The 13,690-nt window shown below is 33.0% G+C and overlaps 1 protein-coding gene across 2 annotated transcripts in view; it reads left to right on the forward strand.

The window, feature by feature from the left end:
* Nucleotides 1–307: 307 nt before the first annotated feature.
* sergef (secretion regulating guanine nucleotide exchange factor) overlaps nt 308–13,690 on the forward strand; it is a 30,477-nt gene continuing 17,094 nt past the window's right edge. For both annotated transcript variants that reach the window (XM_079859525.1, XM_079859524.1), the window contains exons 1-11: nt 308–454; nt 632–767; nt 958–1,113; nt 1,308–1,402; nt 1,493–1,553; nt 2,379–2,492; nt 2,648–2,710; nt 2,808–2,966; nt 3,044–3,195; nt 9,294–9,330; nt 13,214–13,402. In XM_079859525.1, the coding sequence (XP_079715651.1) occupies nt 413–454; nt 632–767; nt 958–1,113; nt 1,308–1,402; nt 1,493–1,553; nt 2,379–2,492; nt 2,648–2,710; nt 2,808–2,966; nt 3,044–3,195; nt 9,294–9,330; nt 13,214–13,398 (1,200 nt within the window). In that variant the 5' untranslated portion in view covers nt 308–412 and the 3' untranslated portion in view covers nt 13,399–13,402. The remainder of the gene's footprint in view (nt 455–631; nt 768–957; nt 1,114–1,307; nt 1,403–1,492; nt 1,554–2,378; nt 2,493–2,647; nt 2,711–2,807; nt 2,967–3,043; nt 3,196–9,293; nt 9,331–13,213; nt 13,403–13,690) is intronic.

The following is a 13,690-nucleotide window of genomic DNA, read 5'->3' on the forward strand; positions in this document are numbered from 1 at the left end:
TTATTTAATAATTGTTATACAATAAAATTGATTTATTATTGTAATTGTTATTAATATTCTAATTTAAATATCATAATATATAGTTAATTGTCTTAATAGCTATATATATAATAGTATTATGTTTTAACAAATATAGATAAAAAATATTAAAACATATATTTGAAATTATAATTCGATATTAAATAATTTTTTTATACTAAATAGAATATTTTAATAAAATGCGTGACTTGTATTTAATAAAATGTCACAAAAATAAATATTTAAATGAGCAACTCCCGATCCGCTAAGCCCCGCCCACTTTGGGAATGCATCGTGTTAATGCATTTTATTAGCATTCTACCCACTAATATTTCTGGAAAGCAGTGACGTTTCATGATTTTATGGCGATGTCATCAATTTGCGCCTAAATCTGATGGAGGGAACTCAGCTGTCAAAATGTGTACTTTACACGTGGGTAAGTTTTATTTAGACTACTTTTCATTACACAAAGCTTGCAAACAGTATTGGTACCAGTCTACAATCCTTATATCCACGATAATACGCAAACTTGTAACAGTATAAATTCAAATAAGCAGTCTCAAATAATTATAGCCCACAAAAATGAGCAATAAAGCGTGATTTTGTACCGCAGGGAGCGAACAGCTCCGGGCAGCTGGGACAGGGACACACGGAAGATCAAGCCGAGCCGCGGCGTGCACACGGCGGACTGCAGGCAGAGCAGGTCCGCTGCATAACCGGAGGAGGCGGGCATTCGGCTGTCATCACTGGTTAGCTGGCCTATAACACTATTAAAAATAATAGATATTAATGCCAACACTCTGAAAGGACACGTCGTTCGAATTAGTAAAATAATCCTCAAACTGTTTCTGTATTTGCTGACCTTTTATTTATGGATCAATATCAATAGCGCGCTCTAGTGGACACGTTGAAGTATGACAACAACATTTCTCCACCCAGAGTCAGGTGACCTGCTGATGTGTGGACACAACCACAAAGGTCAGTTAGGGCTCAGTCACACTTCAGAGGTCATAACCTTTCAACCCTGCCCTTTGTCTGGGTGTGGAAGAGTTCAACAGGTGTCCTGTGGTTGGGACTTCTCTATTATCCTGACAGGTGAGTGGTTGGGTCATAAAAATCCATACTCGTATTCATATTCTGAATGATAAAAGAGCATGTGGATATTGCAGACATCAGTAATATTGAGTTTTTTTTGTATTATTAGATCAAGTGCTCTTAGACCTGCCTATTGAGACTTCCTCTCGTTTAATTGAGTGCTGAATAACTGACATCTGATCTGTGTCTGTCAGGTGACGGTCAGGTCTTGGTGTGCGGCTCCAATGCTTTTGGACAGCTTGGTGTCTCACCAGGGATATCACACTCAGCAGAACCTTTACATGTGAAGGTGGGAACTGAGACCATAGTGAGACTCTTGCATAATTGTTGTTTTTATGTGTGAGGATTGAAATAAAGTCATGCTATGTTGTGTTTGCAGACACTAAATGAGCCGGTAACTAGTGTGGCTGCTGGCCTCAGACATGCATTAGCAAGTACAGGTATTACTTGTGGCTATATAAAATAAATATCAAATCTATACATTTGTTTCAAGTAAAATGTTATAATTAACATGATATTTTTCTAATTATTATCATTTTAAATGTTATAATATGTAATTATTTGTTTTGAAATGTATACATGTAAAAAAGATTCAAATACTAAAAATAAATATAGATTTTTATAATAATTTTATATTTAATTGTATACTTATTATTTAATTATTATAAATAACTTAAATATAATACTTTTTACTTATTTTGCTTAGTTGATATATATGTATATTTGTTTTAAATACTGAAAAAAGCTAAATACTTAAATTTATATTTAAAATTCCAATTATATATTAGTTATATTGTAATATTATTTGTTTTAAATATTGAAAAAAAAATTATTGTTATATTATAATTGAATAATGTACATGTATGTAAAATATAAAATATGTTTAATTATTTGATTTATATTTGTTTTAAATATTGAAAATAAATATAAGTTTTTATATCAAATATAATAAAGAATTATATATAATTAAATTAATTATATAATTATAATTAATTAAAAATAATAATAATTAATGTTTTGTTTAGCTTGGTATATGTATATATTTGTTTTGAATATAAACATTGAAACATTTTTTTAAACATTTTACTTTTAAAATTCTAATTACATATTACATATATTTTAATATTATCATTTTAAATATATAAAATAAATAAATAAGTGTTTAATTATTTATTTAATAATATAATTAGATATTAAATATATTTTAATTCTATAATCAACTTTTAATTGTGTGTTTTTGTATGTGTGTGTGTGTGTGTCTAAAGCTTCAGGTTGTGTTTATCAGTGGGGAACTGGCCTGTCGAGTCACGCTAAGAGAATGTTGAGTCCCCAACCTGTTCCTGCGCATCTGTCCTCTAAAGAGCCCTGCCTTGTCCCGGGTAACATACACACACACACTTGCTCTTAAAGCTAAATCAACCTCACAACACCAGATACACGAGATCTTACTCCTTTTTATTACTTTACCTCATGAATGTCTGTGAAATGATATATTTAATTTAGTCATGTATCTCTAGCACTTTCTGATCCTCAGGGTTAGATCATGTGACCCCACAGAAGGTAGTTGCAGGCTCCGCCCACTGCATTTGTTTGACCGGTGAGAGTATTTTTCAAAGAAATCAAACTGATTAGTCAGGATAGAGATGAAAGATCGTAGAGTCTCACCGAAGAATTTGAATCCCATATCTCTACAGTGAAAGGTGACGTGTTCCTCTGGGGCAGCAATAAACATGGTCAGCTGGTCAGCGAGAGTCTCTTCCTGACACTTCCTGTGGCGTTGGATCGCTCTCTGCTGCGGGGCGAGAGAGTGACCCACGTTCACAGCGGCTGGACGCACCTCGTCACAAAAACAGGTGAGTCACACTACACAAGTCTCACACATTTCTTGATTTTCTTGAGATACTGTTTTCAATATATGATGTATTTACAGAGAGTGGCCGGGTCTTCACATGGGGCAGATCCGATTACGGACAGCTGGGATGGACCAATCAGGGTACGGAAAAAGAGCCTGACGATTCAAACAGCTCTGGCCAAACTATAAGCCGCCCCGTCGAGATTAAAGCTTTATTTGGAGCAACACAGGTATGTTATCAGCCATATACTGGGGTAAAAGCATCCATACACTGTAAAGTAGACATATATTGTTTAGTAATAATAATAATTCGAAGTGAATTGACTACAACCGAATTTAACTGTGGCAAAATCACTGCACTGCTTTTCATGGCTTATTGTGAAGTGGTAATAAATGCAGTTTGATAAAATATACCAATGTTCAATAAATAATAATTAGAATTATCAAATAAATATGGAAGGCCATTTCTGCCACATACAAAAATCATGCTTTGGTAAATCATAATTTTGAGATGAGTAAATCATAATTATGTCATTAAAAAGTCAGAATTATTAGATAAATGTCAAAAAAGTCAAAATCATAATCATAATAAAAAGGTGAAATTATGAGGGGAAAAGTCAAAATTATGAGACAAGAAGTTGAAATTGTGAGATCAAAATTGTGATGTACTAACTCATATTATGAGATAAAGTCCAAATTAAAAATGTAAATTATGAGATCAATCAAAATTTTGATATACTAAGTCACATTATGAGATTAATTATGAGAGTCAAAATTATGAAATTAAAACATTTAAATTATGAGATAAAAAGTCAAAATGATGGCAGTCTTAATCGTAATTATGAGATAAAAGGTTGCAATTATGAGAAGTCAAAATGATGGCAAACTAAATCATAATTATTAGATAAAAAGTTGATATTATGATATACTAAATCATATTATGAGATAAAAAATTTAAATGATGAGATAAATCAAAATGATTATGTACATGAAATGATGAGATAAAAAGTCAAAATGATGGCAGTCTTAATCGTAATTGTCTGATAAAAAGTTGCAATTATGAGAAGTCAAAATGATGGCAGTCTTAATCGTAATTATTAGATAAAAATTTGATATTATGAAATACTAAATCATATTATGAGATTAAAAATTTAAATTATGAGATTAATCAAAATGATTATATACATGAAATTATGAGAAGTCAAAATGATGGCATACGAAATTGTAATTATGAGATAAAAATGTGAAACTATGAGTTAAAGTCTAAATTATGACACTAAGTCATAATAAAATTATGAGATAAATCTAAATTATGACATGCTGAGTCTTAATTATGAGTTCAAAAGTTGAAACGAATTTTGATGTCATAATTTTTGCTTTTTGACATAATTTTGACTTAGTATATAATAATTTAGACTTTTTATCTAATAATTATCATTATGAATCATGTCATAATTATGATTTACCAAAGCATGATTTTTCTTATGTAGAGGAAATACAAAATGTTCTTCACTCATAGGCAGGATAATGCAGCATAAAGCAGTCTTCCAGTAGGGGGCGAAAACACACTGTACATTCCCACAATTCTTTCTCACATCTGCCCAGAGACACGCGTTGATGAGATCTGAAGGTCATCACTTGTCTTATACCGTAGAGAATGCAGCATCTGTGCGTGTCCGTATTGAAGAGAAAGACTCAATGACAGTGTGTTATGCTCAATCTCAGATGAGTCACCGAACCTTGAAATCAAAGATTTGGCATTTACGTCTTTTTGCATTGGTTCTTCAAGTTCAAGTTGGTGCACAGAGGGACGTGTTGTCCAGACTGTGAAACATATTTCTCTATGTCAGATCTCCTTGCGTGACTTTGTTTTGTGCTCTCACCACTTTCTGCCAGGACGATGGACCATGGATGTCATTTTTAATCCTCAAAAGTTGCTTACGCTTCTACAATATCCCGCACTAGCGACCCAGGCTTAAAGGAATATAGTTCTGTTATCATTAACTCTACTTTCATTCTCCTGTGGAACACAAAAGGAGATTTTAAAGAGTCATACGATGGCTTTGTGCGACAAGCGTCGTTATCGTTGACTAAAACGTTTTTGTCAAAGCTGAAATAAAATATAAATATTAAAAGAAAAACTTAGAGACGACAATTTTAAAATGATGCCCTGGAAACTGAAAACTAAAACTGAAATAAAAAATAAATAAACTATATATTTATTTATTTTACTATTTAAATATTTTACTATTTAACTATTTAAAACTACTAAAAATGCTGAAAGCACGTAACAAAATTACTAAAAATTAAACTATAAAATATATAAATAATACTAAAATAAGACAATGTCTGGAAATTAAAATATTATGAGCTGAACATTGATTTGTTCACAGTTAGATATGCGAACAAATCCATTAGACCAATTTTGTGAACCGGATCATATCTTGAACATTTCTGACTCAAAAGAGCAATTTAATGACAAATTGGTACGAACACTCTTAAGAGAGCTAGGGCTAATATTAAAATATTTAATCAATAATGCCTCATATTTTAGTGGAATATATTGTATGAGTCATATGGGCAACTTTTATGATACATTTATGCTGCTTTTGTGTTCTTCTTGAATCTTAAAAGTCTCAAGGTGCGTCCCAATTCATGTACTTATGCTCTATTCTATGACGTTTTGTAGTATAAATAGTGTGAGTAGTGTGGGGAAAGTACTCTTTAAAAACCCAGATGATGCACTTAAAGGGATAGTTCACCCCAAAATGCAAATTTGCTGTTAATTTACTCACCTTTAGTCCATCCAAGATAGGTTTTTTTTTCTCTGATGACTCTGATGATGAATAACAAATAAACGTATAAAATTCATACACTACACAATTGAGTACATAGTGTATAGTGCGTCATTTGGGACACAACTTCACTAAGCCTTTAAAACCATAAATTGTACTAGTACGTTTTTTTGCACCAGTGACAGTCTACATTGTGTCTAAACTGTTGTTTAGACTTCAGATCAATTGTTCCCGCCCCCAAAGGCCTAATGGCCAATCAGGGGGGAGTTAGCATCTTCACTGGCTCCAGACTGTAAGATTTCCTATCCGTAGATGAAACATTATACTGTGTTCTACAAATGACTGTGTTCCTTCCTGGATACAGAGTAACTCCCAGTAATGGGTGGTGTAATTTCTTAAAATGAGTTTGTTCACACGTGAAGGTGCAGTCGACAGTCAGTTTCACACTTGCTCCCGGAGCGCTGGAGTCCTGCCGTGTGTGTGTGTGTGTGTGTGTGTCTGAGTTCCCACAGTGCACTGCTGTACTTGAGGCTTCATCACAGTGCCTGAACATGTCTGTGTGGGACACCTCGTCCTGTTCTTCATTATCAAAGGCACATGGGTACAACGGGATCTAAAAATATAGCTCTCGGCACTGACTATCTCAGTGTTCTATATTTTATATTCAGAAAATATGTTTTATAATTCATTTTATAATATTAATAGTAAATTATCTATATTATTTAGTGTGTGTATGTATGTATATATATATATATATATATATATATATATATATATATATATATATATATGTGTGTATATATATATATATATATATATATATATGTGTGTATATATATATATATATATATATATATATATATATATATATATATATATATATATATATATATATGTGTATATATATGTGTGTGTGTGTGTATATGTATATGTACATGTGTGTGTGTTCTGATATAAAGTTTGTATACATTTAACATATATGTGTGTGTGTGTGTTTTAAAATATAACATAATATAATAAAAATTGTATTTACTTTGTTTATATTTCACTTCTTACAAATTATAAATATGTAATTATATTAATGAGATATATATGTGGTATTAAATAATTAATTAAATCTATAGAAGCCTTTTTACTTTATATTTATATTTCACTTTGCATTTTATGATGTTAATTTTAAATAATATATAATATAAATGATTCATATATGGTATTAAATAATTAATAGTTAATTAAATTGAATATATTATTAATTATATGTTACCTAATATTAATTATGTGTGTGTATTTTAAAATAACACAAAAAATAATAAAAAATATTTATGCTTTATGCTATATATATATTTATATATATATATATATGTATATACATATATATATATATATATATATATATATATATATATATATACATATATATATACATATATATAATGGGACCCATATACATATACATATATATAATGGGACCCATATAATAATGGCAGGTTTTATTGCTATTAGACTTTCTATCTCAAGTATACTTAATGAAAGTTCATTTAAAGGAGTAGTTTGGTCAGAAATGTAAATTATTACTAATATTAAATATTAATATCTAATATGAATTATTAAAAATTATATCATTTATTTATCTTCATGTCATTCTAAGCACAAATACTATTTATATATAATTTATACTATTTATATTTAAATGGTTAATTTAATATTCTTCATTTGTTATTAAATATTCTTTTTTTATTTTTTTATTAGTTGTATTATTTCATGGGAATGAGATTTGGTTGGTCTCTTTGTGTCTGCATGTTCTAGCGCTCCCTGCTACTGATCTGACAGCAGTCCTCCATGGATTGTCCTCTGTCTGAAAGCTGTTTTGACTGGCTGTGTGTTGTTTTTGTGTGGCGTGGGGTCAGCTGGGGACGCTGGCTGGATGGGGTTGTTTTGTTGGTGATGGTGAGAGAAACAGACTATATCAGGACAGATCGTGGTTGTGGAGTGTGACAGGAGGCTCCTGCTTTTGTTTATATCTGCAAAAGACCTCGCTTTGTACCAGTTGACACAAAGTCCACAGCGGATGCCAGCAGAACGTCCTTGTGCATCACCCATAACAATCAACATTGATATTTAATTGCTATGAATTGTATTTATTATCTATTTAAATGACCATTACATCACCATCTCATATTTTTTATGGTTTCAGTATATCATTCATATATTTTGTTTATAACTGTATATATATATCCATTTGAAGCAATATTAAAATGTTTAATTTAAGAAACATTCTGTAACTTATTCTAAATATTTAAAATTAATACAAAATTAAATACATTTCATAGTTAATTCTAAATTAAAATAATTGTTTTGTTTCTAACTATATGTATGTACATTTAAACCATATTAAAAAGTTGAATAAAAAATGTGTTCATATAATACACAAGTGCTTTACATAAAAAAGATTTAAAATAATCATAAAATAATAACAAAACAGATGCAATAAAAGCAAAGAATAGAGAAAATGATTACATTTATTTGAAATGTTAACTTTTAATAATAAAAAAGGATATATAAATGCATAAAAATATTAAATAAATCATTACATATTCTATATATTATTCAGCATTTATAAATAAAAATATTACAGTTGATTTTAAATGAAAATAATTATTTTTCATTTCTAACTGTATGAATATCCATTTAAATCAGTACTCATATTAATATAATGCACAATTTAAGAAATATGCTGTAAATGATTCTAAATTAATAAATAAATAAACGGAAGTATTCTAATATGATACAATATATAATTTAAATTTACAAACATTTATAGATTATTCTCAATTAATAAATAAATTAACAAATTCTACATATTATTACAAATTAATTATAGCAAATTAATAAATTATTCTAAATGTTTTTCTCGTGCTTACAGCTGTGTTATGTCTTCCAAAGTCGACTCAAATACAGAATACAATACAAATACAGAAAGGTGGATTTAGGTTTAGGTTTATATATATATTTGATTGGTCATTAAACGAGAAGTTTCAAGGTTCTTTGAGGCCCACCAGCTCTGCTGCCATTTCCCATGATGCACCGATATAATTTCCACTAATACGAGCGTGTTTGTGTGGACGGCATCCTCCCAGCTCTGGCAGACAGCATTAGCGATGTGTTTTTATCCACTAGCAGCCCATTTCCTCTGCGTAATGAGCTCTGATCACCAAACATTAATAAACCAACCAGAGACGCCCAGTCACCCACTCACATCCTCACTGGTTGTCATGGTAATGGACATATGACTCCAGCATCGAGGCCGGTTGTGTGTTTGTGCATCTCTGCACAGCTGAATGTTTAAATCACTCCCCTCGTACCCGCTTCCCAGCAGGGAATGTTCGATTCAGACATCCCGACTTCTGTCACATGTGATTCTATGTGTGACATGAGTCAAACTGAGGTCTGTCAGCGGTTATTGTGTTTGGACTGTGAGCATGTAAGAGCATGTAATAGGTGTTTCTCACAAATTTCTCCCTGTTTTTTTGCAGATCGCTTGCGGATCTGAACATAACTTGGCTGTTGTGGGTGAGTACAGTGTGCTTGGGTGTTTTTTATGGCACAGGAAATTGAAGGTTTTATTATAAACATGCATGACTCTTTGCACAGATTACTCAGGGATTATGTTAGTAATGTATGCATTATGTAGTCTCCATGGCAACACCTGTTGTCTTCATGTATCTGATGGCCCATAACAGTCATTGGCCAATGCCTCCGTCACACACTCTTAGACCTGAGTACTGAGAGTCAATCACTGAGCTCATCAGAGAAACTAACGTCAAGCTGTGATGTGCATGAGATGCACGAAATCAGGGGGGTTTCTGTTTTCTGTGAGTGAATCCCTCAAATAACATGTTCAGGTCATAATTCACAAAAAAAAGTGGTGTCAAATCGATTAATCGCGATTAATCGCATTTAACATAAATGCGTCGCTGTGTGTGTGTGTGTGTGTGTGTGTGTGTGTGTGTGTTCTTTCCAATACACACATATATATTTACAAACTTTTGCATTAGATTATTAATCACGAATAACGATTAATCGATTTGACAGCAATTTATCTATTTAGTATAAAATGAAGCCATTATTATCATGACAAAAGCATATTTCCCCCCAATATTTCTTAACTGTAATGCATCTGAATGTTTTACTTTAGTGTTTGCCATCATCCTTAATAATGTAATATTTATTTATTGCTTGATTTTGTATAAAATGAAGCCATTATTTTGACAATCAAGCAAATTTCCCTTAAATTCTTTTTACTGTAATGCATGTGAATGTTTTACTCTTGTGTTTGTCATAATCTTAAATTATGATATTTATTATCCACTACTAATACAAATTATTTTTAATAAAAGTATTACATTTAATATATTTAAAATATATATATTTTAAATTTATTTAGCTAGCATAAAACTTACATAGGAACATAGGATGATGACAAACACTGTGTGTGTGTAATATATACACACACACACACACACAAACACATATATATTCTTTATAGGTTTCCTGACTCCCAGCAGATTCTCTCTTGCACCGAGGTTCATCACATATACAGTTGCCATGGCAATCATTCTACAGTATCTTTAGGTGTAAAGTAGCTTATTATGGGATGTGACTGCTCTGACATTGAGCCGGGGGAGAAAAAAGACAGGATTAAAGAAGAGTAAGCCAGCATTTTGAGATTCCACTAAGACTGATGGCCAGAATTAACTCTGGAACCAGCTCTGGCTTCTGTACTTTTGAGACTTCAGTGTCTGGATTTCAGTAATAGGACATTTTCAGCACTACGTCTTTAGCATTAGTAGAGATGAGTATCTGTTGCTGGAGTAATTAAGCCTCCGCTCCATGCTGCGATCTTTAGCGTATCATAGAAGGATGCTGGGAATTAGTCTCTGTGCCTTTGTGCAAGGGCATCAGAGGGAAATGAGCAATTACTGAAAAAGAATATGAAGTTAGGGTTAGTTAGATGTAATAGAAGCTATTTCTATTTCTTTGCATTTGTTAATTCCCCAACAAGTTAAAAAAGTAACACCATTGACTAATTGCAGTTCATGCAGTGTTTGAAACGTATGCCTTCTTGCTGTCTTTGCCTCACATTACTGTAATATTATTCTGTTGTATTTTATCTCAAAGTCAAAAGGAGAGATGAGAATTAATATTTTGCATAAAAAAACAATGCCTTCTTAGATCATTAAAGGGATGGTTCGGAGTAATTTCAACCACGAGCCAAACACCCCCCAGAAGACTTTTTTCCCTTGGTTGAACATTATTAAAATTAGAGCTTATTTAGAGAAATCAACCGGATGGCTTAGTGCAGGCACTAATGGATCCAAGGTTGTATCTCGTAAATTACCCCACTAATAATGCCCAGAATGGTACCAAACTTCTACAGTAGTACAAATAGGTTCTGTACTCATAAAACGAGGCATTGGAAAGTTTGTAAGTACATCAGGAGTTTATTTAAGTAACACTTGCCTGATGGCTCATGCTACTGCTAACCCGGACGTCGACATCACTTCAGTGATTTGAGAAAAGCACGTGAAAGTCCTGATAGAGAGCGATGCATAAGGATGTAGTGTAACGACGCCCACTTCCAGGAATTCACTAATATTTCGTTTGTTGTATCAGTTTGCAACAATTATTAGTTAACACTAAGTTGTCAACACCTCGAAAAAATTATACATTTTTTGGGATATACCAAAAATACCTGTTGACTTATACGTGCATTTCCCAAATAACGGAAGTGAACTCGACGTCCAGGTTAGCGGTAGCTAAGTTTGGGGGGGGGGGGGGGGAGGTGTTTGGCTCGAGGTCATGGTGCAAAGGACCCTAGGTTGAAATTACTCCGAGCCATTCTTTAAGACTTTTTGCATTATTATTATTATTATTATTATTATTATTATTATTATATTGAAGTATTCTCGGCCCCAAATTCTCATTACCATCGTGCAAAAAATATATATTTGTACATTTAGTTGCCTTCGCTGTCTTTTTATATCCTGTCCCTTGTTTGTGAAGGGCGATGATATCTTCTCTTAACTTTTTGGACCTGCATGCCATATTTCTTTTTGGACCTTCTTTTGACTAACGTGCCATATTTCTAACATGCACTCTAAGTGACAGTCAACAAACCTAGCCAGTTCAGGTATTGCATGTGTTCTAGCTCAAACACACCTGATGCAACTAATGAAGCCATTGATTAGTTGCATTAGGTGTGCTTGAAACAACACCTGATTTGCAGATTTGTGCTGTTGTGAGAGATTCTATTCAGGGGGTTGAATTGTGCTAATAAAACTGATTTGCAATGGGGGTTGAATAATTTGTAGCAGAAAACTATGTAGCAGTTCATCAGCTGAGAAGGTGACTTAAAAAATAACCTGATTTCCTGAAAGTATTCGTTTCTTGGGGAACTTGAGGTTTATCTTTTGTTCCTTTGTGCGATGCACCCTCGGGTACAAAATCATGACGTCTCATTGCACAACAGAGCAAATGAATAACATCTCAACATGCCTTGAATCTCATATAGCATTATCTAAACACACAAAACTCTTCTCAGAGGACATCGTGGCACTTCCATCTTTAAATGAGATTACATCGGTTTAGGGACTGTGTGCATTATGACCATGTTCAACCGTCTTTTCATTATTTCTCTTGTCTGGATTAGTATGCTGTTCTATATGTTTCTATGGTCTGTACGTGTGTTGCTATGGGAACAGTTTAGCTGTGCATCAGTGACTGAACACTAGAGCTCTTGTTTTGTGTATTACACATCATCCACACTCAAAGACAATGATTTGGTTTTTATGTTCACAAATTTGTTATTGTCAAGCACAAGTGTCATACTTTTATTTTTTTATTTATAATTCTGCATAATTGTAGCCCACTTGAATTTACAAAGACTTGTTAGTGTATAGGGGTAGTGTGGGAGAAAAGGTGGGGGGGAACGACAAAACGAGTTACCCTTGAGAAAGCATCCTCGCTCCTGGTTGCCGTGGCGACGGGACTTGTTATGTAACCATGTTGCCGTGGCACGTGCTTCCATGGCGATGCGGGTTCGACCACACCCACCAGCTGGACGTGTTCGAGGTGTTCAAGGAGGGTCTGAATGATTCACAAGTGTTATGTGTGCACAAGAAACATGCGGCTTTTTTCATTCAGAATCATTTTTAACAACCCAGTGACGTTTTTTCTTTTCTTCCTTTTTATTATTAATTTTATAAACGCTTATACCAAAATTACTTAAACATTTCAGTATGTATGTTCGCTGTGAATCGAACCTTTGGTGTTGCAAGCTTGATAGTCAGTCTGTCTGTCTGTCTACCTATACACCTGTCTGCTTGTCTGTCTATCTATCTATGTATCGTTGTAGCAACATTGTCATGGAATATATTTCACTGTCTCTCTTCAGGGGGTCGGATCTTCTCCTGGGGCTGGAATGAACACGGAATGTGTGGAGACGGTTCCCTTTGTGACATCACGCAACCACGGCCAGTCCCTGGTCTCACAGACGCTACGGCTCTTCTGATTGGCTGTGGAGCAGGACATTCAATGGCACTATGCAGTTTGAAGAGCAACAAGGATTCTGCAAGCTGAACAGGTTTCAGCGTTTGGCTCTCTCTCTGTTTGCTTTCGTTACGTTTTAATGAATTATTCAGAAAGACATGTTTCAGATCAAAGATCAAAGTCTCAGAGATGCAAATACTACCTACGGATGACCACATTATGCTTATGACATCAGGAAATGACCCAAAATAAACAGAAACAAGAACACTAGGCCCATTCATGCAAATATTCATAGCTTTAAGGAGAAGCCTTCATTGGTTTTGTTTTTAAAATTATAATGACAAATATATGGCTTTTTTTTTTTTCTCCAATTAAATACCAA

Source organism: Squalius cephalus, assembly GCF_949319135.1.
Source record: "Squalius cephalus genome assembly, chromosome: 23".
NCBI lineage: Eukaryota > Metazoa > Chordata > Actinopteri > Cypriniformes > Leuciscidae > Squalius > Squalius cephalus.